The 26,732-nt window shown below is 41.9% G+C and overlaps 1 protein-coding gene across 3 annotated transcripts in view; it reads left to right on the forward strand.

The window, feature by feature from the left end:
- Positions 1 to 25,795, forward strand: part of b4galt4 (UDP-Gal:betaGlcNAc beta 1,4- galactosyltransferase, polypeptide 4) — a 63,238-nt gene extending 37,443 nt beyond the window's left edge. For 2 of the 3 annotated variants that reach the window (XM_070893292.1, XM_070893291.1), the window contains exons 2-7: positions 1,876 to 1,920; positions 3,688 to 3,920; positions 5,645 to 5,832; positions 13,434 to 13,556; positions 16,936 to 17,040; positions 19,325 to 25,795. In XM_070893292.1, the coding sequence (XP_070749393.1) occupies positions 1,905 to 1,920; positions 3,688 to 3,920; positions 5,645 to 5,832; positions 13,434 to 13,556; positions 16,936 to 17,040; positions 19,325 to 19,478 (819 nt within the window). In that variant the 5' untranslated portion in view covers positions 1,876 to 1,904 and the 3' untranslated portion in view covers positions 19,479 to 25,795. Of the gene's footprint in view, positions 1 to 1,875; positions 2,299 to 3,687; positions 3,921 to 5,644; positions 5,833 to 13,433; positions 13,557 to 16,935; positions 17,041 to 19,324 lie in introns of all 3 variants that reach the window. The other variant, XM_070893290.1, reaches the window with a different exon arrangement.
- The last annotated feature ends 937 nt before the right edge of the window (positions 25,796 to 26,732 follow it).

Genomic DNA, 26,732 nt, shown 5'->3' on the forward strand with positions numbered 1-26,732 from the left:
TTGGTCTGCCATTTCTTTGTTCCCAGTTATGACTTCCCCTGATTCTGACTGCAGGGGATCTACGTTTGTCTTTACTAACCTTTTTCTCTTTACATACCTATAGAAACTTTTGCAATCCGCCTTAATGTTCCCTGCAAGCTTCTTCTCGTACTCCATTTTCCCTGCCCTAATCAAACCCGTTGTCCTCCTCTGCTGAGTTCTAAATTTCTCCCAGTCCCCGGGTTCACTGCTATTTCTGGCCAATTTGTATGCCACTTCCTTGGCTTTAATACTATCCCTGATTTCCCTTGATAGCCACAGAACAATTCATCAGTTTGAATTCAATCGGGTTGCTTATTTGTTCTGAAGTATGATGGTCATACTGCAGTAGTTTCCAACCACACAATCATCTGATCTCTCTCTTGCTCCACGAATGTCGTGCTGCGACTAGTCGTGTTTCTACTGATTCACACTGTTCACTGGGGGTTTGCTGAGAATCGTATAACCTGTCTCGGAAGACCATAATAGCCTATTCCATTCAACATGGGATCTGTGGGTCACTGCAGGATAGCTAGAAACAGGGAAACATGCCTGCATGTATGGACTGCTTGTTTACTTGCCACACCAAAATAAGTTCCCTTTACAAACATACAAAAATTATGGACAGGAAAAGACCTATGGGTCAATCAAGCCTTTTGAGTTTCCCTTATTTTGAATAGACTGTCCAGACCGTTTGTCTAGACTTCCACAACATAAGATGGCTCTGAGGTAAACATGAAGAGCATAGGAGAAAGTACAGCCCTATCTGGGGCTGATTGAGCGTCTAAGGCTGGGTCAGGTGGAGGCCACTAGAAATTCCTGCTCGGAATAAATATCCTTCTTTGGGCAAGAGCGTCAACCTCCAATCTAGTGGCCATTTGAGTGAGCTGTCATCAGCCCCCAAGATTACCACAGAGCAAAAGAGGAGAAAATTTGAAAGAAATGCCAACACCATTGCGCTTTACACTCTTACAACTCGTAGAGCTGTTGGGTGAGGGCTAGGTTATGCTGTGGCACCTCACATCATTGAATAAACTGTCAAGACCATTTTGTGTCGACTTACACATCATAAGTGGCTACTATGAAATACTAGTGCCTGGAATTGTACCTGATAAAGTCATTGGTTTCAGGAAAGAAGCTGCTCAATACATAGTGTCTCCATTCTGTTCTATCCCCACCATAGAATATGAGGATGAGGGAGAGGGAGCAATGTTTCATTGTTCTACAGTGAATCAGCTATAATTTTGTTGCATATGGGGTTGCCAGTTACCATTGGGGTGATTTACAAATCCCAACTACAGTGATGCCCTCAAACTCATCAACTTCTGGAATAGTCAAATGATTGAGTCTATATTAAGAAAGAAAGAACTTGCACTTGCATAGTATCTTTTTAACATCTTCAGGATGTTCTAAAGTGCTTCACATCCAATAAATTACTTTAAGCATAATTTTTAGAAGCAAATGCAGCAGTCAGTTAGCAGAATGCCAGGTCCGACAGAAAGCATGGTGGTTGGGGTTATTGGTGGCAAAGAAATCTCTGTTCTTGGTTGGGAAGATTTTTCAGTCATCTTTGAATTGAGCCAGTATTTCTTCTTTTTCCCATTTTGCCTGCAATTCGAAGCAATAGTTTTGTTTCTGAATAGTACTGATTGACCTGAAAAAGAACACAATCAAACTTAATTATTACAAAATTCCAACTTAAATTACAAAAGTTGCTGCTGTTGAGACAGTATATGTGGTTCTGTAAATTACCAAACATTTTGAAAGATAATTTTCTTTTTGATGCAAAGTTTTGTTTTCTTTGGAAATATGTGAGCTGTCTCAGTTGATTACTGACTTAATCTTTTTGTCTTGCAGGTTGAATACCTAGAAGTACAAAGTATGCCATGGGCAAGAAAACACGTAGGTGGAGAGGATTATTATAGAGGATCCACGACATTCCTCTGCCAAAATTCATTATAAAGCTGGTCTATGATCCATTACCTTTATTGTTCTCTGATATTTATACTATGGCTTGTAAATTGGCAGCTTTCAGTTTTCCTCAAAGATTGAAACTTCTGTTAATTATTGTTAGTCTTGGCTCTATTGTTACTTGGATAATAACTCATAATATCCAGGAGCTAGTATGGGAAATTAATCCCCAACCTCTGGCACAAAGATTATGGAAAATGCAAAGATGGTCTGAAGACCAGATGGTGTCAACAGGTCCGCGCTGCCCACCACAGGTGTCCCCAACTCCAACAAGACTTCCATTGTGTCCTTTTCTATCACCATACCTGCGTAAGTATAGGGACGTTTTCATTTAACATGTACGATGAAGGGGACGAAGGAAGGATTTGCAACCATGTCAGGGTTACTATTGTGAATTGGTTGAGAAGTTTGTAGACTTTAAAGTAAAGGGTTTACTCGTGTATAGAGGTGGGTATTGGAAATGTGTAATATCCTCAATGCAGACGAAAAAGGTTAGTCACCAAAGCAAACTTCACTTTTCTCCCCAAGGTAAAGCTGAAGAATTAAATTCATTTTGCCAGAAATGGTTCATAGTTGGGGCGTATAGATTGTCATTATTAAAAAAAAAATCACTTGCATTTATATAACGCCTTTCACTACCTCAAGACATCCCATAGCGCTTTACAACCAATGAAGTACTTTTGAAGAATAGTCTCTTGTAATGTAGGAAACATGGCAGCTAATTTGTGCACAGCAATGTCCCACGAACAACAATGTAATAATGACCAGATAATCTGCTTTAGTGATGTTTGTTGCGTGATAAATAGTCCAGGGCATGGGTGAACTCCCCTACTCTTTTTTGAAATAGTGCCATGGGATCTTTTATGCACACCTGAGCGGGTATCGGAGGTTTAACGTCACATCCGAAAGATGGTACCTCCCACAGTGCAGAGCTCCCTCAGTACTGCACTGGAGTATCAGCCTAGATTTTTCTGCTCAAATCTCTGGAGTGGCACATGAGCCCACAACTTTCTGACTCAGAATTGAGTGTTACCTACTGAGCTACGGCTGACACCACGAAGGTTGAAAGATGCTAATTCAGGTGTTTTTTTTTAAAAAAGGATTCGGTAGAACCAATTTCTCTGGTAGGTGAATCTAGAATAAGGGCAGAAAATCAGGAGTGAAATCGGGAAGCACTTTTTCTCTCTCAAGGTAGTGGAAATCTGGAATTTCCCTGGCCCCCAAAAGGCCATGGATGCTGGGTCAATTGAAATTTTCAAGGCTAAAATCGACAGATTTTTATTGGGCAAAAGTTATCAAGGTATATGGAGCCAAGGCGGGTAAGTGGAGTTGAGGTACAAATCAGCCATGATCTAATTGAATGGCAGAAGAGGTTGGGGAGCTGGATGGTCTATTCTTGTTCCTTGTAAATTCCTGTCTGTTCTGATGACACAAAACCAGCTTCAGGTAAACTGAATGCCTGCTGGAATTCCTAGTCCTCGCTTTGAGGAAAAATACATCAGCTGTTTTTGAATTTATTTCACGAGGTTTAAGAGGCTGAACATTTGATCTTCCCAGAATGGGTACAATTTTTTTTAAAGCAAAATTGCGAACCATAGCTGTGGTTTATTAAATAAGAGCAGAGATGGTTACTAACAACTAATGATGTAAACAAAATAATTTCTTTTCCTACCCTCCACACAATCTTAATTCTTTTAGGTGGTGTAACCATTTTAAAATTTGATGCACAACTCACCTTGGAACAGGTTCAGACAAAGAACCCAAACGTACGAGAAGGGATGTATAGGCCCCAAGAGTGCCAACCTCTTCAACGTGTTGCTATACTGATTCCGTACAGGCACCGGGAAAGACACCTCCTATATCTACTTGAGCATCTACACCCGTTTCTGCAGCGGCAGCTTCTGGATTATGGGATCTATGTCATTAATCAGGTATTTTATTAATAAGAGTGCAGAGAAAGCAAGACTTTGATGATCCTCTTGGATTTGTACATTAATGTAACCTACGTCATTTACTACAATTACAATTTTACGCTGACTTGGCACTGGTGGGTTTATTGGCCCGGAAATTGCGGTTGTAATGACGGTGAAACTGTCAGTGTTCGCAGTCATTACTTTTGTAAAATTGACAGCAGCTTCTGGAGAAAAAACACACACATTTAAATGCAGAAATCGTGAGGTTGCTGTCGGGGATTCCCCGTTCCTCCACGGGGTGCACTGTTGTAGTCCGCACCGATGGAAATCAATTAAAATCACGGAATTGACATGAGCTTCCACTTTTTACATTCTATTCTCGCTGTGAAAACCTTGAAAAAGTTGTGCCTTGTTGAATGAGGTGTGATTGGGTTTTTAACAACGTACTGAGTCTGAATTACTGCTGAACAACTTCTCTGGCTATGAATAATTAATTTTATATTTGTGGAATGTCCGATTTCTTCATTCCATGACACAAATTCCATAATTTTTAAAATTATGGTTTTTTTAAAAAGTTTTTTTGTTGATATTTCAGCTTCTACCTTAATCCCATGTGTATATCCCAAACTTCATTTCGCCATCTCTAAAATTATAAAAAAATGTTTGATTAAAACCTGCTCACTACTTTCTGGTTTGCTAACTAAGAATTCTTCAATATGATTGGCTGCCTAGCCTGCTTGATGACATCACTGTTGCTGGACACTGGAGATCCACTATCGATGGCGTCAGAATGAAATTAACGTTGGGAAAAGTGAAATCTATGCCATAGAGACCGCTGTTGGCTGCAAAATCCAGGCCGCTGCTTTCATTGGTGCTAAATTAATTTCTAACCAAAACTTGAGTTTCCTTGCTAGAAAAAAATATGGCCTTTCTAGTTTTGCTTTTTTTTCTTAGTTGCTTTCCCTTTCCTTTTCTCATGTGCCTGTTGTCTGTGTTTTTGGAAATGGGATGGGAAGATGCTCCTTCCCATCTCTTTTTTTGTATTTCTCTGTCCTTTTATTTTTGTTTTCTGTCTCTGTGCTTCTCATTCATGTTTGTTGTGTCGCAATCTTCCTTTGCTCCTCTCCTATCCCATTTCTCACCTGTGAATCTCCTTTCTGTTTTTTCACAAAAGATCTCGTCATTGTTGTCGCCATCCCTTTCTTGTCGATGCCATCTTCTCTCTCCTTTGCTCCCGCAGACCCCCTCCCTCGCCTTCAGGAAGATCAGCTGCTACCATAATCTATGGATCTTGGCATAGCATCCTGCCAATGTATTCGAATTGTTCTCCAAAGTTGCCACTTATAAAGTTCCATTATGACCAACAAAGATTCTGCAGATGAGTCCTTGATGAGAACTTTGTTGCCAACCCTCCTTATAGTTTTATAATGAAGGGTTCATTGTACATAATTGAGGATGGTGTAAAAATGTAGTCATTTATAAGTATAATAGTGTTTGGAGCTGCATTATCTCATACTTCTCAAACTCACCTTTTTTATAAATCATCGATGTTGATCATAAGCCTCAGTGGGTAGTGTTGCTTAGGTACAAAACAAAGTTTGACATCGATCTAGGAAAATTGGGTGAAGGTAAGCAGGATGCTGGTCACTCAGTGGGAAAATAGGAAGCTTTTTAAGCATTTCATTTTTCTAGTGACTCTGCCATAGGTGACACATGCTGATTGAAGTCTTTTGTTCTGTTAGGCTGGTAATGGTGTGTTTAATCGAGCCAAGCTGTTGAACGTGGGCTTCCTGGAAGCACTGAAGGAACGCAATTGGGACTGCTTCATTTTCCATGATGTTGATCTTGTACCAGAGAATGACTTCAATGTGTACCTCTGTGATCATGAGCCGAAACACCTCGTTGTGGGCCGGAATGCGACTGGATACAAGTAGGTGCTATTGTGGAGTCTGATTTTGACACAGAACGGAGGTTGAAGGGGAAATTAAATGCAAAATCATTGTTATATTGTATAATGATCCCAATTGGCCACAGTGTGCTGATTTGGAGAAACCCAGGTAAAAGGCCAAGGCCCATTTTGCAAACAGCACTGAGGCTGATTAAAGAGTTTGATTTATCAAACAAGATTATGAAGTTATCAATAGTCAGATGATTGAAAATTGTCTGTGACAATGACCTCTGCTGTTTGAGGTCCTGAAGTGTGACGACATACACACATAAACCAGTGAAAAGCACTCCATATTTTCATAGACGTTGACCTGGGATTTCCTTGGATTTGGAGCTGTTCATGCTCCACCCTCACCTCCTTCCCCCCCACGCCCCCCAGCCTGACTTCACCAGAGGTGCAATGTAAACCTCACTTTCGTGCATAAACAGTGGTTTCACTGCACTCCTGGCCAAGTTGTGGGAGCAGCTCCAGGGATATTCTAGGTCAGTAATTTTTCATATTCAACAGCAAATTGCTAATCTTGGCTAGGTCACCGAGTTTACTAGAGCATGTTGGAGGAAAGAAAAGAAAATTGGAAACCGATCAACCAGGAGAGGCAATAACCGCATCCTTGGATCCAAGCCAGATTACTCAACCTCCTGGTAGATTGGGAGAAAGATTGAAGGTCAGACTAAAGCTTCGATTTTAATGCTGGTGTGTTTGGGGTGGGAGTAATTCCTCACGGACTCCTTGGCATGAGGCCCGGCCCATGTTAACTCCATGGCCTCAATTGAATAAGAATGACTGGCTGCTGTCAAGATGCAGGTGCAAATCAGGCAATCGTCCAAACTTGCATTGCTGGCTCAGTGCCGGAAGAGTATTTAAAGCGGGGCTATCCTGATGTGAGCAGCAGCCTTCCACTGGCGTTGCTCAGTCCACTAAGGTTGCATCTCGTCAGAGTAGTACAGTTAGGAAACTTTTTTTTTAAAGATAAGCATTATGTGTTGAGCACTTGAGTGAGAAATGAATTCACGGCATTTGCTATTAAACTAGTCACCTGTATTACACTTTGGCCTCCAATTAGGTTTGCCAATTCTGCTTGGATGTATTCTTGCAGGTTTGATCATGTGACACGTGATCAGGTGACATGCGACACGTGGTCACGTGATATATGATCATGAGACATTTAAAAGAAAAAAAACACATCACTGGAACTTCCAAACTTTACGAAAATATGTTCAATGGGGAAGATTGGAACTGAAGCGCCCTGATGGTGACATGTATGCAGTCAGTTGCACCCTGGACGTGGTGCGAGACCGTCACTGCTGCAGCTCTCCACGCTCTCTCCTGTTGAGGTCATTGGGGAATGTGGTGTACTGCTGACCCCTGGCGAACCGCGCGTTGCTGACCTGCTTAATACAACTGTGTACTGCATGCTGGGAGATGTGGGTGAGGTCCCCTGTAGCAGACTGGAAAGAGACCATGACAAAGAAGGTAAAGATTAGAATCATAGAAATATACAGCACGGAAGGAGGCCATTTCGGCCTATCATGTCTGCAGCGGCCAACAAACAGCTTCTCCAGCCTAATCCCACTTTCCAACTCTTGGTCCATAGCCCTGTAGGTTACGGCACTTTAAGTGCACATCCAAATATTTTTAAAATGTGGTGATGGTTCCTGCCTCTGCCACCTTTTCAGGCAGTGAGTTCCAGACCCCCATCACCCTCTGGGTGAAGAAATTTCCCCTCCTATTTCCCCCCCACGCCCCCCGGCAGGCAGCAGGAGGCTACAAAGGTCCGTGACAACCTGCCTCTTGAAGCACTGCTCTTCAGATAGATCCAGGTGACTGACTCTTGGCCTATACACCCTGTGTGCTGGGTATGGCCTCCTGCGAGCAGCCCCCGCCCCCCCCCTCATCTGGTATCTGCTGAGAGATGCTGATTGCTGGGGCTGCTGCTGCTACTCTTCCTCCAGGCAGAAGAAAGTAACAATAATAGTGCCCTTAATGAGAAAGTTCCTGCAGGTGAAATAAGTGACCTACAGGCTGGAAACTCTCCCGGCAAAATACAAAGCTGCACTGAGCTGCAGCTCACTGCCCATTGGATCTCTCCCAGACCCCAATCCCACCAGGTTTTACTGTTGGGTTTGCTAACGTGTGGAACTCCTGCCTGTTAGAGTAAACAATGTGTTGCAGTGCTGCTGATGTCGTGGGGCATAACTTTCATGTTTAAATTAGGCCCTCGCTGGCCCCCGGTGGCCCTCTCTTGCTTGAAAACACCGCTGCAAAAATGGCGGCGAGCACGACTGCATCGGGACCGCGGTGCAAATCGTCTGACCGCCATATATACCACCTGCCTTCTCAGTTTGCACTGGGCAGGCTTCATTAAAATCCAGACTTAAATGACAAGTTATCCTTATATTGTATAATAATCCTAATTGGCCAGTATATGAGAACGAATATCATTGGATCAAGTTGTGAATTCTCCTATTGAGCTCCTTGGGATTGCACTCATTTTGTTGTTAACATAGAGTCAAGCTGGCATTCAATACTTCATGCTGCTTTGAATTCAGTGATAAATTTGATGTAGTCTTACTAAGAATTGTCTTCACAACATGCCCAGTTCAGTAAACTAGCAGGTCTGCACAGAGCGGGATTAAACGGAGTCACTTGAACAGAGTGTTTTATTTGGAAAGAGTGGGAATTCGGAGAAGGGTAGACAATGGTAATGCGGTAGATGTAATTTATCCAAATTTTCAAAAAATCTTTGTTAAGCTGCCCCATAATAGACTGGTGAACAAGGTCAGAGAATGCAAAGTCAGGGGACAAGTAGTAGAATGGATAGCTCGCTAGCTTCAAGACAGAATGCAGAGAGTAGGGGTAAAATGTAGCTATTCACAGTGGCAGAAGGTGAGTAGTGGTGGTCCACAAGGATCAGTGCTGGGACCACTGCTGTTCACAATTTACATGAACTATTTAGAATTTGGAATCCAAAACACAATTTCTAAATTTGCAGACGACACCAAGTTGGGGGGAGATAGCCAATATTGAGGAGGACTGCAACGAATTACAGGAGGACATCAATAAACTTGCAGAATGGGCATATAATTGGCAAATGAAGTTCAGCACAGATAAATGTGAGGTATTACATTTTGGGAGGAAGAATAGGGAGGTCACTTATTACCTGGAGGGTGCGAGTCTAGGTGGGGAGGAGGAACAAAGGGAACTCAGAATACAAATACAAAAATCACTAAAAATTGCGACATAAGTTAACAAGGCCATAAAAAAGGTGAACCAATCACTATTACCTTATTTCTAGAGGTAAAAAATTGAAAAGTAGGTAAGTTATGCTAAACCTGTGTTGAACTTTGGTTGGATCAAACTTGCAGTACTGCATACAGTTCTAGTTGCCATATTATAAAAAGGATATAGAAGCACTGGAGAGGGTACAGAGAAGATTTACAAGGATGATACCAGAAATGCGAGGGTATACATATCAGGAAAGGATGAACATGCTGGGTCTTTGTTCTCTTGAAAAAAGGAAGCTGAGAAGGATTTCCTGGAATGCATAAGGGATGGTTTTCTAGACCAATATGTCGAGGAACCAACTAGGGGGGAGGCCATCTTAGACTGGGTGTTGTGTAATGAGAGAGGATTAATTAGCAATCTCATTGTGCGAGGCCCCTTGGGGAAGAGTGACCATAATATGGTGGAATTCTGCATTAGGATGGAGAATGAAACAGTTAATTCAGAGACCATGGTCCAGAACTTAAAGAAGGGTAACTTTGAAGGTATGAGGCATGAATTGGCTAAGATAGATTGGCTAATGATACTTAAGGGGTTGACTGTGGATGGGCAATGGCAGACATTTAGAGAACGCATGGATGAATTACAACAATTGTACATTCCTGTCTGGCGTAAAAATAAAAAGGGGAAGGTGGCTCAACCGTGGCTATCTGGGGAAATCAGGGATAGTATTAAAGCCAAGGAAGTGGCATACAAATTGGCCAGAAATAGCAGCGAACCTGGGGACTGGGAGAAATTTAGAACTCAGCAGAGGAGGACAAAGGGTTTGATTAGGGTAGGGAAAATGGAGTACGAGAAGAAGCTTGCAGGGAACATTAAGGCGGATTGCAAGAGTTTCTATAGGTATGTAAAGAGAAAGAGGTTAGTAAAGACAAACGTAGGTCCCCTGCAGTCAGAATCAGGGGAAGTCATAACGGGGAACAAAGAAATGGCAGACCAATTGAACAAGTACTTTGGTTCAGTATTCACTAAGGAGGACACAAACAACCTTCCGGATATAAAAGTGGTCAGAGGGTCTATTAAGGAGGAGGAACTGAGGGAAATCTTTATTAGTCGGGAAATTGTGTTGGGGAAATTGATGGGATTGAAGGCCGATAAATCCCCAGGGCCTGATGGACTGCATCCCAGAGTACTTAAGGAGGTGGCCTTGGAAATAGCGAATGCATTGACAGTCATTTTCCAACATTCCATTGACTCTGGATCAGTTCCTATCGAGTGGAGGGTAGCCAATGTAACCCCACTTTTTAAAAAAGGAGGGAGAGAGAAAGCAGGGAATTATAGACCGGTCAGCCTGACCTCAGTAGTGGGTAAAATGATGGAATCAATTATTAAGGATGTCATAGCAGCGCATTTGGAAAATGGTGACATGATAGGTCCAAGTCAGCATGGATTTGTAAAAGGGAGATCATGCTTGACAAATCTTCTGGAATTTTTTGAGGATGTTTCCAATAAAGTGGACAAAGGAGTACCAGTTGATGTGGTATATTTGGACTTTCAGAAGGCTTTCGACAAGGTCCCACACAGGAGATTAATGTGCAAAGTTAAAGCACATGGGATTGGGGGTAGTGTGCTGACGTGGATTGAGAACTGGTTGTCAGACAGGAAGCAAAGAGTAGGAGTAAATGGGTACTTTTCGGAATGGCAGGCAGTGACTAGTGGGGTACCGCAGGGTTCTGTGCTGGGGCCCCAGCTGTTTACATTATACATTAATGATTTAGACGAAGGGATTAAATGTAGTATCTCCAAATTTGCGGATGACACTAAGTTGGGTGGCAGTGTGAGCTGCGAGGAGGATGCTATGAGGCTACAGAGTGACTTGGATAGGTTAGGTGAGTGGGCAAATGCGTGGCAGATGAAGTATAATGTGGATAAATGTGAGGTTATCCACTTTGGTGGTAAAAACAGAGAGACAGACTATTATCTGAATGGTGACAGATTAGGAAAAGGGAAGGTGCAACGAGACCTGGGTGTCATGGTACATCAGTCATTGAAGGTTGGCATGCAGGTACAGCAGGCGGTTAAGAAAGCAAATGGCATGTTGGCCTTCATAGCGAGGGGATTTGAGTACAGGGGCAGGGAGGTGTTGCTACAGTTGTACAGGGCCTTGGTGAGGCCACACCTGGAGTATTGTGTACAGTTTTGGTCTCCTAACTTGAGGAAGGACATACTTGCTGTTGAGGGAGTGCAGCGAAGATTCACCAGACTGATTCCCGGGATGGTGGGACTGACCTATCAAGAAAGACTGAATCAACTGGGCTTGTATTCACTGGAGTTCAGAAGAGTGAGAGGGGACCTCATAGAAACGTTTAAAATTCTGACGGGTTTGGACAGGTTGGATGCAGGAAGAATGTTCCCAATGTTGGGGAAGTCCAGAACCAGGGGTCACAGTCTAAGGATAAGGGGTAAGCCATTTAGGACCGAGATAAGGAGAAACTTCTTCACCCAGAGAGTGGTGAACCTGTGGAATTCTCTACCACGGGAAGTAGTTGAGGCCAATTCACTAAATATATTCAAAAGGGAGTTAGATGAAGTCCTTACTACTCGGGGGATCAAGGGGTATGGCGTGAAAGCAGGAAGTGGGTACTGAAGTTTCATGTTCAGCCATGAACTCGTTGAATGGCGGTGCAGGCTAGAAGGTCTGAATGGCCTGCTCCTGCACCTATTTTCTATGTTTCTATGTTTCTAAGGTGACCCAATAGAAGTCATTAAAATTATAAAATGTTTTGATAGAGTGGATGCAGAGAGAATGTTTCCACTTATGAGGAAGAGAATAACTAGAGGCCATTAATATAATCAAATAAATCCAATCGGGAATTCAGAAGAAATTTCTTTACCCAAAGAGTGTTGAAAATGTGGAACTCGCTACCATAGGGAATGGTTGAAGCGATAGTATGGATGCATTTAAGGGGAGGCTAGACAAGCACATGAGAGAGAAGGGAATAGAGTGTTATGCTGATGGATTTAGATGAGGAAAGATGGGAGGAGGCTCGAGTGGAGCATAAACGGCGGCATGGACTGGTTGGGCCCAATGGCCTGTTTCTGTGCCGTATATCCTATGTTTTGTATTAGGGTGTAGTTAAAATAAATATGGGAATGTTTCATTTAAATAAATGTTCCTATTAAAAAGGTATCCAGTAAATGGTGTGACACTTTGAGAAATAGCAGTATTCAACAGAACATCTTTACCAACTGATCCAAAAGCAGATGGGATATTTAATGTGTTGGAAGTTAGGTACTTCAAAATCTGCTACTCTTCTGAACCTTGTTGATTTAGTTACTCACCTTACCAGCTATGATGTACATGTTTTGTCTCTGCAAAGAATGGCTTGCATATCAATTTTTGGTCACTAATGCCATTTCCTCCATCAACACTGCTGTCTGTATTACTGTTTATTTACTTATAGGGGTCATATACTTCATTTTCAGTTCATTTTGAGTGATTAGCAATTGCTATGACTGGTCAGGTAACTAATTCAGTTAATGCCAACGAGTATGATTTTCTTCAGGGCAAGCGATATTATGGTGCTGACATTTTTTCACTTGGGAATGTCAGGAATTAAATTACAATGCAAGTTTGTCACGTTGCAGTGATGACTGTAATTTGACCTGTCTCCAAGCACTTACTACTGCGCTGGGGTGATACTTCCATTTCTCATATATAATCCTGAAATTGCTAAATTAATGACAGCATTGGTAACTGTTTTCTGTTCTGGCTCATGGCTCCCTGGTAATTGCATTGAAAATGCTCTAATTCATTTTATTTCAGAGCCTTCTGGTTTCATAAAGGAAGCTTTCATACTTTCTAATATCTAAGGAGGAAGGAGATTGCTCGAATACCTTGGGCAGCTTTTTTTGTTATAAAGCGTGAAATTGTAACTAAATGGAAACAATTGCTACATTGCTCTCCATTGACCAAAAGCATACAGCTTTCAGCATGCTGATCATGTCAAGATTTAAATCTGCTGCACAAATTAACTGTACTGCAGACTTGCCCTGCATTTTCAGATGAAAGGTTTGGAGATTGTAGTGAATTTTTAGATGGGCCCTCATTGCACTTGTTAAAGCTGTTGGGGACAAGCATGGTGCAGATATCGGGCAATAGCTTTCGGGCACCACTCAGCTGATAGTTGGGGTTTATAAACGGGGAAATAGTGCTTTCTTTGCAGCCAGTTTGGTCCATGCCATTTTAATACTCCGCCTACAGATTCCGTTGATATGCAGTACAGTTGAATTATCTCTTTGCAGAAAAAAAATTGCAGGTAAAATAACATTTACAAATGTATACTTTTTCCAAACACAAGGTTGCGCTACAAAGGTTACTTCGGTGGAGCAACAGCAATGACCAAGAAGCAGTTCACCCGAGTCAATGGGTTTTCTAACCGTTATTGGGGTTGGGGTGGTGAGGATGACGATCTTCGCATAAGGTAAGTCAGTGCATCTATACACTTGGTGCGAGCACGGCAATTGTTCAAAATATTTGGATAATTGCCTACATCAGATTATTGTCAGCAGTTTGATTGTTCCGTTATCTTGCGCATAAAAGTACATTTTGAGTATGTACACAGCCAAAAAGAAACTCTTGGCCTGATTGTGTTAACTGCTCGGTACCCATCATACACTTACCTCAAAGAATCTAAAATGACAGTGAAATTGAGGTAGGTTCGGTAATGTGCTGCCCATGCTGAGATTTGATATTTTGAAGAATTACCCATCTGTTGTAATAAGTTTATTTTTGTTGCAGTCATACAATGCAAAATAATCGAACTGAGCTTGTTCTGAACAAAATATGTATCAAATTAAGCTCTGCTGAGTCTGGGCTGCCTGATGAAAAGATGTCTCCTCTCTCATGTTCCTGTATAGGTTCATTTATGCAGTCAAGTGAGAGTGCACTGCTCAGTGAATTCAACCTTTCTCATCTCTGATATTGTAGGGCAAGCACGGGAGCCTATTGGAAACTAATTCAAGAACGTTTAACAAATGAAAATAATAATTCTGAGCCAAACCGATTTACTGGAGCTCTTTCAGGAAGCAACACAATTGTTAGATGAAACATATCTTTTCTTTTCTTTTTTTAAAAAAAAAAGCATTTAAGGTGCTTCGCATGAGACTTACTGACATGGAAGTTTGAACACTTAGCACGTTCATTTGAAATTCTGTCCTCTATTTTAAAAATTCAGTCAAATGAATTGTGTAACTGACTTTGAGACATCTGACGGTGTTTTTATAGAAAAAGGAATTGGGGCAATACAGTTGGAGGTGAGATTGAGAGCTAAGACTCGATCAGGTCTGCCACAATCAAGCTGTGCTTTCCTGTGACGCAGACACAGCTGCACTGGCTGTTGGGGAGGGCTGACCTCACTCAACTTTGAGAGGCAAGCCCCTTCCCATACGCTCCCTGTGTGCAGGGACTCAGGCCAGTGATGCCTTGGGAGTCCTTGCTGCAGGAGGTGCAGCAAGAAACATAGAAACATAGAAAATAGGTGCAAGAGTAGGCCATTTGGCCCTTCGAGCCTGCACCGCCATTCAATAAGATCATGGCTAATCATTCCCTCAGTACCCCTTTCCTGCTTTCTCTCCATACCCCTTGATCCCTTTAGCCGTAAGGGCCACATCTAACTCCCTCTTGAATATATCCAATGAACTGGCCTCAACAACTCTCTGCGGCAGGGAATTCCATAGATTAACAACTCTGAGTGAAGAAGTTTCTCCTCATCGTAGTCCTAAATGGCTTACCCCTTATCCTTAGACTATGTCCCCTGGTTCTGGACTTCCCCAACATCAGGAACATTCTTCCCGCATCTAACCTGTCCAGTCCCGTCAGAATCTTATACGTTTCTATGAGATCCCCTCTCATCCTTCTAAACTCCAGTGAATAAAGGCCCATTGATCCAGTCTCTCCTCATATGACAGTCCAGCCATCCCTGGAATCAGTCTGGTGAACCTTCGCTGCACTCCCTCAATAGCAAGAACGTCCTTCCTCAGATTCGGAGACCAAAACTAACACAATATTCCATGTGAGGCCTCACTTAAGGCCCTGTACAACTGCAGTAAGACCTCCCTGCTCCTATACTCAAATCCCCTAGCTATGAAGGCCAACATACCATTTGCCTTCTTCACCGCCTGGTGTACCTGCATGCCCACTTTCAGTGACTGATGAACCATGACACCCATTCTCATTGCACCTCCCCTTTTCCTAATTTGCTGCCATTCAGATAATATTCTGCCTTCGTGTTTTTGCCCCCAAAATAGATAACCTCACATTTATCCACATTATACTGCATCTGCCATGCATTTGCCACTCACCTAACCTGTCCAAGTCACCCTGCAGCCTTTTAGCGTCCTCCTCACAGCTCACACCGCCACTCAGTTTCGTGTCATCCGCAAAATTGGGGATATTAAACTCAATTCCTTCATCTAAAATCGTTAATGTATATTGTAAAGAGCTGGGGTCCCAGCACTGAGCCCTGCAGCACTCCATTGGTCACTGCCTGCCATTCTAAAAAGGACCCGTTTATCCCGACTCTCTGCTTCCTACCTCCCAACCAGTTCTCTATCCACGTCAGTGCATTACCCCCAATACCATGTGCTTTGATTTTGCACACCAATCTCTTGTGCGGGACCTTGTCAAAAGCATTTTGAAAGTCCAAATACACCACATCCACTGGTTCTCCCTTGTCCACTCTGCTAGTTACATCCTCAAAAAATTCCAGAAGATTCGTCAAGCATGATTTCCCTTTCATAAATCCATGCTGACTTGGTCCAATCCTATCACTGCTTTCCAAATGTGCTGCTATTTCATCCTTAATGATTGATTCCAACATTTTCCCCACTACTGATGTCAGGCTAACCAGTCTATAATTGCCTGTTTTCTCTCTCCCTCTTTTAAAAAGTGGTGTTTCATTAGCTACCCTCCAGTCCATAGGAACTGATCCAGAGTCGATAGACTGTTGGAAAATGATCACCAATGCATCCACTATTTCTAGGGTGGCACTGTCAGTAGTGCAAAACCACTGACTGTGTGAAGAGGGAGGAATAAGCTGCATGGAAGTTGATGGCTGAGGAATTAAATGCAGTTTCCCCCAGGCTATTATACGTAATTAATATTGGCCTTTGTGGGAAGTGTTTGTTTCTGTAGTGCTGTAGATAGATCAGAATTACAGAGAAGGGTATGGAAGATGGCAGGAAGGTCAATCATTGATTTAGAATTCCTCCCTGTTCCCAAAGTGAGTTACTTGGATCGTGTTTTATATAATTAGCTATAAATCTGAGCACCACACCAACCTGGAATAGTAATTTATTGAAAGTACTCCCAAGTACTGAGGTTGAATGATCAGCCATGATCTTATTGAATGGCAGTGCAGGCTTGAAGGGCCGAATGGCCTGCTTCTGCACCTAATTTCTATGTAAGTTATTACTATTGAAAATACTCCCTTTTTTTAACCTCCTACAGAGGAACTAAGTTTGAGTTTAGGGTAGGTTTGCATACTGCAAAGCAATGGAGGCAGCTATCTCTCCCAAGCACATCTCTGGTGATATAAGGTGCATTTACATACAGTTGAGATGATTTATTACTGTATTAAATCACCTGCAAGACTATAGGTCAGGGAAAAGAAAAACTTGTTGAATCCATGTGGAATAAAATGTAGATTAAAATGGTTAACATATGAGTACCGCAATGTGCTGCCACGTATTAACTCGGGGAATAAAACAAAAAATAAATAACTACTTGTCCTCCCTCAGAAAAGTGACATTTTATTTGTCGCACACAAGTGCTTTGTACTAATGGCCAGTTTTATTTTTCAGAGTTCAGCTGCACAAAATGAAAATTGTGCGCCCCCCTCTTGAGGTAGCCAGATACACAATGACTTTCCACACGAGAGATCATGGAAATGAAGTCAATCGTGAAAGGTGGGTTGGAATGGAAACTTAATTCAGTGGGACCGGTCAACCCCATGTTTGTAGATGTGCAAGTTTGTGTATTTGCTTTTCTTTTATAAAAGCATCATTTGGTGTCTTCGATCTGAGATCTACTCTGGTCACGGTGTCACCATGTTACAGAACAATCTGTGGTGGTTTATGTCTGGGACTAAATTTGTTCTTTGTCTTTAATACAAATATCCTGGTGCGTTGCACAGATACTTGTACTATGATTTTGGTAGGTTGGCTACAATTTTTATAAACATCAGCTTTTTATGTTTGTTTTTATAGCCTTATCAGTACTGTATAATTGTGACTGATGGTTTTGTTCTGCTTCAAATCCTGACATGCTAATCTTTTTGAACTCATGGGTGCACAACAGTCCCAGTTACTATTTAAATCAAAATATCTTGCGATCTAAGTTGTATGTACTGGAATGATGGAGTTTGGCCCAAGTGTAATTCTGCTCCTAAACTGATCATTTACCTGACATCGAAAGTGCCAACCATTTAAAATAAAGTTTAAAAATCTACGAGAATATTGCAGCAGTAAAGTAACAGCTTTAGTTTAGCTTGAAACGAATTCATCCTTTTTATTAAAAAAAACAGTTGCATTTGATATTGTGATGAATGGGCGCCTGAAAAAATCAAGTATAATTTTTGCAGCTTAGTTGCGTTGAGCATTATCACTTGGGGCTAACTTCACTTTGTCTCTTGTCTTCATGGATTTTTGGAGCCATGCATTCTGATTCCTCACCTGCCATAAGTCTCAGTAGTTTTCATTGCCAAAGTCATTACAATTTCTACCGATGGGAAGTGTGAGGAACACAATGATGGGATGAACTAACTGTTGCAAGTTGATAATGGCCCAGATTTTGCAGTCAATGGGGAAATGATGGCACTCACCGCTGACCTCGAAGAAAGCTACACACAAAAATCTAACGGTCTCTGTGGCATTGATTTTTCACCTTTCCCAGTGTTGATTTGATTCTGGTGCCAAGTCTAGGGGCTCTCCAATGTCCAGCAGCAATGATGTCATCAAACAGGTTAAGCAGCTAATCACATTGAAGAATTCTCAGATAGCAAACCAAGAAGTAAAATGTACTGATTACCTTCACTTATAAATTTTAGAGACAAATAAAAATTGGAACATACATGTAGGATATGGCTAGAAGCTGCAATATCATAAACTGTAAAACAAAATTATTATATTTAAAATACAGATTTTTTTTTTATCATGGAAACATTTGACGTTCCACAAATAAAATTAGCTTTTCAGGGACAAGTGATTGTTCAGCAGTGATTATGACTTAGAAACCAAGTTTAAAAACCCAGTTGCACCTCATTGAACGAGGCTTAATTTTGTATGGGGTTTTAACAGCGATATTAGAGCAAAGAAATAAAAGTTCTCGTCAGTTCAGTGATTTCAAAAAGATTGCCATCTGCGTGGTCTTCAACAGCGTGCCTTGTGGAGGAGCAAGGAGTCTACTACTGGATTTACGAGTTTAACCGCGCACGGGCGGACGCCAGAAGTTGCACAGTTGCTGACTGTTTTGCCATCATTACAACCACAAAATCCCAGCCAATAAAAATTTTGATCAGAGGATTATTTCACCCAAGTTTGAGCCACCCGGCCAGCTTTAATAAAACTTTGCTGGAACTAGATTGAAAAATGTTGAGAATGTGAGAAAAGCCGAGGACAGGAGAATCTTCCGGCTTATTTCACTAATGCTCTAATTCTCCCAGTGTAGCAGCTTTCTAATTATAGCTCCAACTGCATTCCTAGTCATCATCATAGGCAGTCCCTCGGAATCGAGGAAGACTAGCTTCCGCTCTAAACAAATGAGTCCTTAGGTGACTGAACAGTCCAATACGAGAACCACAGTCCCTGTCACAGATGGGACAGATAGTCGTTGAGGGAAAGGGTGGGTGGGACTGGTTTGCCGCACAATCTTTCCGCTGCCTGCGTTTGATTTCTGCATGCTCTCAGCGATGAGACTCGAGGTGCTCAGCGCCCTTTCTAATTATAGCACCAACTGCATTCCTAGTCATTCCTAGTATCTTTGTCTCAAATACATTTATCACGTTTTCAATAAGGAAGTTCTCCCTAATATGAGTTTTAAATTTATTTTTGTGGTTTGATTAACTTTTTCTCCCCTATGAGAGATTGTTGTTGTAGTACATTTGATATTCTAGTACTTGCTCAGAAAATAAATCTGTTCATGGGTTTTTTTGCTTGATCATAGCACTTCTCATACTTCTGTTCATCTTCACAGGATGACGCTACTAAAGAAAGTTCCACAAGTCTGGAGCAAAGATGGTTTGAGCTCCTGCTCCTACAATTTGCTAACACAAGAACATAAACCCTTGTACATTAACATCACAGTGGACATAGGTGATCCTCATCACAATCCAAAAGTTGCTGTCTAAATGCAGTGTTCCTGCTTTCACTTGTGGGTCCCAGATGATTGGCTGCTGTACAGATTCTCCTTTGAGAAAAATGAATAAATCTTCAGGTTTTGCAACCTGCAGTAACTCTGAGTGACATTTTATATGCTGCCTGAAAATCAACAAGAATAAACTGTGGGCAATGAAACTTGAACCATTTTTTAAACTGAAAGTCAACTGATAGCTGTCAGTTGGTACTAAATCTCGGTGAATGAAGCAAGTAGAAATTGTTCAAACACTATATACCTTAAAATTGAATCTGGGTGTTGTGAATTTCTGGGTCAAAATATTGCAACTCCCTCCCTAACGGCATGGCATGGTGGAAGAGTACAGTCACCAAACAGACTGTTGCAGTTCAAAATAGCAGCTCACTAATACCTTCTTTTCAAGGGCAATTCGGGATGGGCAATAAATGCTGGCCTTGCTAGTGACACCTGTATCTCGAGACTGAATAAAACATTTTTTTTAAGGATGCTAGGCAGTTGTCTCGAGGTTTCGGACTCGGTGAGGGCATAATATTTTACTCCCTTTTAAAGACTCCAGTCAGTGCTTTGCTGCACCATCAGTGATCTTCGATGTGGTAATCCAACAACTACTACTAACAACTGCTAACAGTTGAGGACACACATGGTGGACCAGCTGTGATGCCTTACTCCCTGGACTCCAAGTTCTGACTTTACAGCTGTGATGTGAACACTTCCCATTCTGTAATCACTAGGCAATATTTTGTTGTGCTAGCTTTGTATTCCAGAACTGTTTTTCTGAAAACAACTTCCTTACGAATTACAAAAAAAACACACCAAGCCCCCAGGCATTAAAAGCGGACCAAAGCCCCGGGTGCAAGTCAGTCTCTTCATAGAACTGTCATTAATGATTTTTGTTTTGTTACTCTTCAGGTCAGACCACTCTCTGCTCACTTATTTAGCTATTGTAGATTACCATCAGTTCTTGCTTGCTGAGATTAATGGATGTCATCATTGTGGACTTTCTGTTCCTGTGTAAAGTTCACTTCTTCTGATAATCATTGTTAAACTACTAAAGAGCTTTCAATAGGCATCCAAAACCTCCAGTTGAGTGTAGTTTGTATTACTGAATGCCCTAGAAATTGCTATTGTGAAAATACCATCGTCATGTGTGACTGAGTGAATATACAGGCGAAGACCACTGGAGGTCCTGCACCACTTTCACAATGCAGCCTTGTGATATTTATTCCTGGTCACACTCAACAGCATTTCTCTTTTATGATGGATGGCGTGAACTACTCCCATGACTTGATGACGTGAGAGTGTAGCCGCTGTGCATGAACATCACAGTGGGCACAGACGATACTCATCACAATCCACGAGTTTACTATCCAAAGCTGGAGTCCTGCAACTCTCAGGAACAGCTCACTGATATTTAGTTAAATGAGTCGTGAAGTGGGGTTGTAGAACTGTCCTTGTATTTTAGTGGTGAAAGAGCCTGCGCTGGTATTAGTTGCCCATTGAAATTTGTTATGCTCCCACATGACACGCAGTTAGAGAAAATCCACCAGTAACACACATTGCACCCTGCTAGAGATTCTTTGCTCCATTCAATGCTCTCTTTCTTTTGGTTTATTTTTCCTACACAATATTGAGAGTAAATGTAGGCACCAGTAATTTCCTTCTGATTGCCCACCATAATCTAACGCTTAACCATGTTTATGCATTAATTTGGAGTTTTCCACTGATCTTCCACCAAAGCTATGGTAGCGAGTTGGGAATTTCTGCGAATGTCTCCAGTGTCCTGCACACAGCTAAATTACCGGTAGGAAAGCTTAAAAAAAATATTCTTCACTTGCTTCAAAAGGACTGACAAATATAATTAATTTGCTATAATTATCCTTGCATAAATATTACTATGATCCTTAAATTGGGCTGTTGTATACAAATGTGAAACCTTTTCCATAACCCCAGTCCTATTGCTCCTCCAACAGCGAATTCACCCTTAATATAAGTTCTGTCGAGTAAAATCTTGAACGCTGCCAGCTTCCATAATGAGAGCCGGAGCTGAGCACTGCAGGGCAGGTTTTCCGGCTCATTAAGGCGATTAGGAATCTGGAAACTAGAAGAAAGGTGAGTGGGTTGGACACTGGCATTCATCTCTGGGATCTGAATTTTAATCCATTTTGGACTGATTGGATTAAAGTCTCTCTGCATGCTGTAAGAGTCCTCTCAGCCTACAGCAGAAAGGTCACACTAATTGGTATTCTCATTCAAGCCCCAAATGACTGTTGTGGGAAATGGCCCACTGATGCAGCGTTCTTCTGATATTGGGGCTAAGACCTAGGACGCAGTAAAGTGAGTTTTTACTCGACATCTAACTGTTATATCTGACCTGGGAGTGCTTGATGCTGGCCCTGGATGTGTGAAATGACAAGACTTTCATTCCACAGCACTAACACCTTGATGTTCACAAGCACAAAGGGTAACATGTATATATTACTACTCCTGCAGTGCTCACCTTGGGGTAAATTCCCTTCAAGTGCGGCTCAATGCTGGGAGTGTGCGATTGCTGAATTTGCCCTCCTATCTCATCATGGAAGTTAGCAGCTGTTGCAACCACTGAACATAATGCAGGCAGTGTACAAGAGGATTGTTCAGATCAGGGAGCAGATGAGGAAGCAGGGTTATGGAATCGGGCCAATATTAGTAACTTTTAACTAAGCAGTAAATTGTGCAAGTACAAAGTATGGAAAATTGACTGCAAGTGAAAAATTATTCCACTTTATAGATTAGTGTTTTCTTTTTTGCTGTGATGACTATAAAATGGAGTCGCATTAGTTTTTCATGGTCTTTTAATGGGGTTTCAGAAATAGATGGAAAATTCTAAAATCTGGTGGTACCTTAAAATAAACCGCAGATTGGTGTTCAGTGGTCAATATACATGCCTTTGGCCCTGAAATGTAGATAAATTGATGAAATAGCTGTACTTCTGCATACATCATGTTTATCTGGTTGCATGATTATCTTGGGAGTAGAAATCGGTATGCTTGGCACTGGCTATATGCCCAAAAAATGGTTGGAAAGCATACCGATTTGGCGATGGGATGGGCCCAATCTACCCAGGCATTGGTCTCGCTGCCAAATTCATGGGGCCCACCTTGGAGGTAACCCCTGGCGGATGCTTTTAATAGGCAATAGGCCCTTGGAAATTGACCCATTTTGTCATTGATGAGAGGGGTAGACGTTGGGCCTGCCTGGCTTGGGATTCTTCAGTGACCCCCACAACCACCAAGCAAGTGTTTGTGAAGGCACAATTATTCAGATGAAGCCCCGAGGACCGATTTCTATGGATCCTCGGACCAGGTTCAGGTGCAAGCTACCCTCGCAGCCCAGATGAATTTTTATTGTAAGGCTTATTAAAAACACATCATCTTCTGGATCCAGGTGGAAGAAGAATGCTCCCCCGATTCCACAGATGCCGTGATTGAGAGCCCCCGGGACTTGCCTGAGGGCTGCTACCCAGTGAGGCAGATGACCTGAAATTGATGTGTCCCATCGGGCGAGCTGCCTGTGAAGGCACAATTATTCAGATGAAGCCCCGAGGACCGATTTCTATGGATCCTCGGACCAGGTTCAGGTGCAAGCTACCCTCGCAGCCCAGATGAATTTTTATTCCTTGATCTCCATAATGCAACTAGCACATTGCTGAGGGTGGGGGTGGAGGAGGGGAGAGGAAATGCAGTACTTGAGCTGTGAGTAGTTTAATATGCAGCATCAATCTCTTATTTATTATACCTCAAGTCTCTGCACAATTTTCATTAGCCTAATCCAGCCTTAATTAGGACTTTAGAAAACTAGTTGTAGAAATATTTTTATAAATCCATTCATAAATTGTTGATCTTTTATGAAATTAATAGTTTGATGTTGGCTACATCTAATCATTGGCTGATATAAGGTGATTTGATATAAGGATATGTATAAGTGCTACCAAGCTCCATGTATGGTGCAAGTTGAGAGCTGCATACAATGTACCCACAGGGGGAGTGCGCCTTGTATTTTAATAAAATGTTAGCCTAGTGTCAATGCTGTTACTGCAGATGTGTGTGGATAGGTATCGGCGAGAATGTTCGGTTTGGTAAAAGCTGCCCTTTTCAGCACGTTGCTCACTGGAAGTATTACATCACTCCTCTACCACGGTGCTGTAAATATTTCCATTGACATATGTGGGCCAATTTCTAGGCCAATGGTAAACTTTCACCTTTCTCTTCAGACGAATACTGTGCCAGTGCTAGACTCATTACCTCACTTTTCTGAAAGCTGTTGGGAGTGCAGCAAACGGGGTGATCTCAGCAGCTCAGCTGCCTGCTCACACCGCTCAATGTTCCCATCTGTTTAAGCCAATCAAAAGGAACAGCGGGTGGGGTGTGAAATGGACTCACTACCGCCCCTTCCCTGTCTGACGGGGACAATTAAAATTGACCCCAAAGCCAAAAATGCAGTGAGGAACTTGCCTGCTTTCATTTTCTTTTTATTCAGAAATGATGATCTCCTCAGTTGCTTGCATTCTAAGCGGCCTGCTGTAGTATGTAAGTGCCGCCTCCTTTGCTGCACTGTGCACTGCTGCAGTATGTTATGCCTGACATGTCTTAAGATTTAATTAGAAAATAAACTAGTTTCCAAATTCTAGGTAGGCCAAGTGTTTCGTTGTGCAGAGTGATTTATTACTCAGAGTGGCTCACAAACGGATCTTTTCACTGCCTTCCTGAGGTTTTTTTAAAGCAAAGTGGTGCTGCCGAGGCAGCTCGGAGCTGCTCTCTCACTCGGAAGTGCGCCTTTTATAGGAACTAGAAATTCCTAACCATTGCTGTGAAAATCCTGACCGTAGAGTTTAACGTCAGGACTGGTGGGGAAGTGCGGCCCAAACACGTGTTCATAACTCACGGAATGCTGTTGACAATTCCTAGCTCCCTGAAACTTTGTCACGAATAATATCAATAGATTCTCGCAAGTGATGGCGTGAGGTTTTATCATTCGCTGCCACTCATCGGGAAACCCCTTCCCTTCCATTACTTCCCAAACTGCTTTTAAAATATGCGCAGATGAGTTGTGGACTGTAAGCATAGACACTTGCACCAGCCCGTGAGCGGTAATTTAAAGTTGTATAAGACACCAGGGACAAGTTTTACTCCTCCTTGTCAATCTCAGCACTGGGCTTGTGATCGACTCTCAGCCATTGCAGCTTTTTTTTGTTAGTTAATAGAAGCTTTATTCATTACATTACAAGCAATATAAAACACTGTTTGATTTGATTGACTGGTAAGAACTGTGTTGCGGTAAACCTATTATGTATTACATAAGAACATAACATAAGACATAAGAGCAGGAGTAGGCCATTTGGCCGCTCGAGCCTGCTCCGCCATTCAATAAGATGATCTAATCCTGGCCTCAACTCCACTTCACTGCCAGCTTCCCATAACTCTTGACTCCCTTATCATACAACAATCTGTCTATCTCCATCTTAAATATATTCAATGACCCAGCCTCCACATCTCTCTGGGGTGGAGAATTCCAAAGATTCACGACCCTCTGAGAGAATAAATTCCTCCTCATTTCTGTTTTAAATGAGCGAAGCCATGTTCTGAAACTATGCCCCCTCGTTCTAGATTCCCCCATAAGGGAAAACATCCTCTCTGCATCTATCATGTCAAGCCCCCTCAGAATCTTATATGTTTCAATAAGATCACCTCTCATTCTTCTAAACTCCAAGGAGTATACATAGGTTATCAATCATAACATTTTAAGTTTAGTGATCAGTTGGGATGAGTGTTTAGTCCAGTAAGGGTTCCGAAATGATACCTTTTTATTGTGACTACAAGAGAAGCTACAAAGATCAATTGTGGGATTGTGTGATTTAGTTGGCAACGGAACTGTTGTAATTAAGAGTATTTTGTAATGAGAGAAAAATATATTTTATTGAATTGTCATTGCTCAAATGACCCATAGAGTTGTGCAAATTAGACAAGTACCTTGTAAGGTATCTTTACACACACATTCAGTGAAAATCAGATAACCACAATGTTTTATTAAAGTCTTCCTTTCCACTTGTCGGTTTGTATTTTCCTCCTCCTGAGGTGAAGAAAATATCCTCTTCGCCAGATTTGTTTTATGCACTACTGTATAGCAACTACATGGTTTTTAAAAGTTTCATCTTTTAAAATAAAGTTCTTCCGCACATGATTTTTGTGCCCACCTGTCCCTTAAATCATAGCTAAAATTGCATGTCCTGTGTTTCTACAAAATTGTTTAGATATATATTTTTTAAATGCTATTGTTTCTCCATGTGAATAAAATTTAAGTGTAAAACCACATCAGTGTTTATCCTTTTCCTCAGCCAGTGCAAAGGCTCACAGCTATTTTCATGCTGAAATGTTGCTCCCTTGAATTTGGAGCCCTGATAATTTACACACGTTTAGCTTCTGACAGAGAGAGTAAATGTCAACTCACGATCCATCGCCTGCCAACATGGATTTAAGTTGATCTGAACATTCAAAAAGTGGGGGAGAAGAGATCTGAGCTAGCGAGATAGTAGAAACGGAGAAAATAGGTGCAGGAGTAGGCCATTCGGCCCTTTGAGCCTGCACCACCATTCAATATGATCATGGCTGATACTGCAACTTCCGTACCCCATTCCTGCTTTCTCTCCATACCCCTTGATCCCTTTCACCATGAGGGCTAAATCTACCTCCCTTTTGAATATATCTAACGAACTGGCCCCAACAACTTTCTCTGCTAGAGAATTCCACATGCCCACAACTCTGAAGAAGTTTCTCCTCATCTCGGTCCTAAATGACTTATCCTTAGACTATGACCCCTGGTTCTGGACTTCCCCAACATCGGGAACATTCTTCCTGCATCTAACCTGTCCAATCCCGTCAGAATTTTATATGTTTTTAGGAGATCCCCTTTCATTCTTCTAAACTCCATTGAATACAGGCCCAATCGATCCAGTCTTTCTTCATATGTCAGTCCTGTCGTCCCGGGAATCAGTCTGGTGAAATTTTGCTGCACTCCCTCAATAGCAACAATGTCCTACCTCAGATTAGAAGACCAAAACTGTACACAATATTCAAGGTGTGGCCTCACCAAGGCCCTGTACAACTGTAGTAACACCTCCCTGCTCCTATACTCAAATCCCCTAGCTATGAAGGCCAACATGCCATTTGCCTTTTTCACCGCCTGTTGTACCTGCATGCCAACCTTCAATGACTGA

Source organism: Pristiophorus japonicus, chromosome 11, assembly GCF_044704955.1.
Source record: "Pristiophorus japonicus isolate sPriJap1 chromosome 11, sPriJap1.hap1, whole genome shotgun sequence".
Lineage (NCBI taxonomy): Eukaryota > Metazoa > Chordata > Chondrichthyes > Pristiophoridae > Pristiophorus > Pristiophorus japonicus.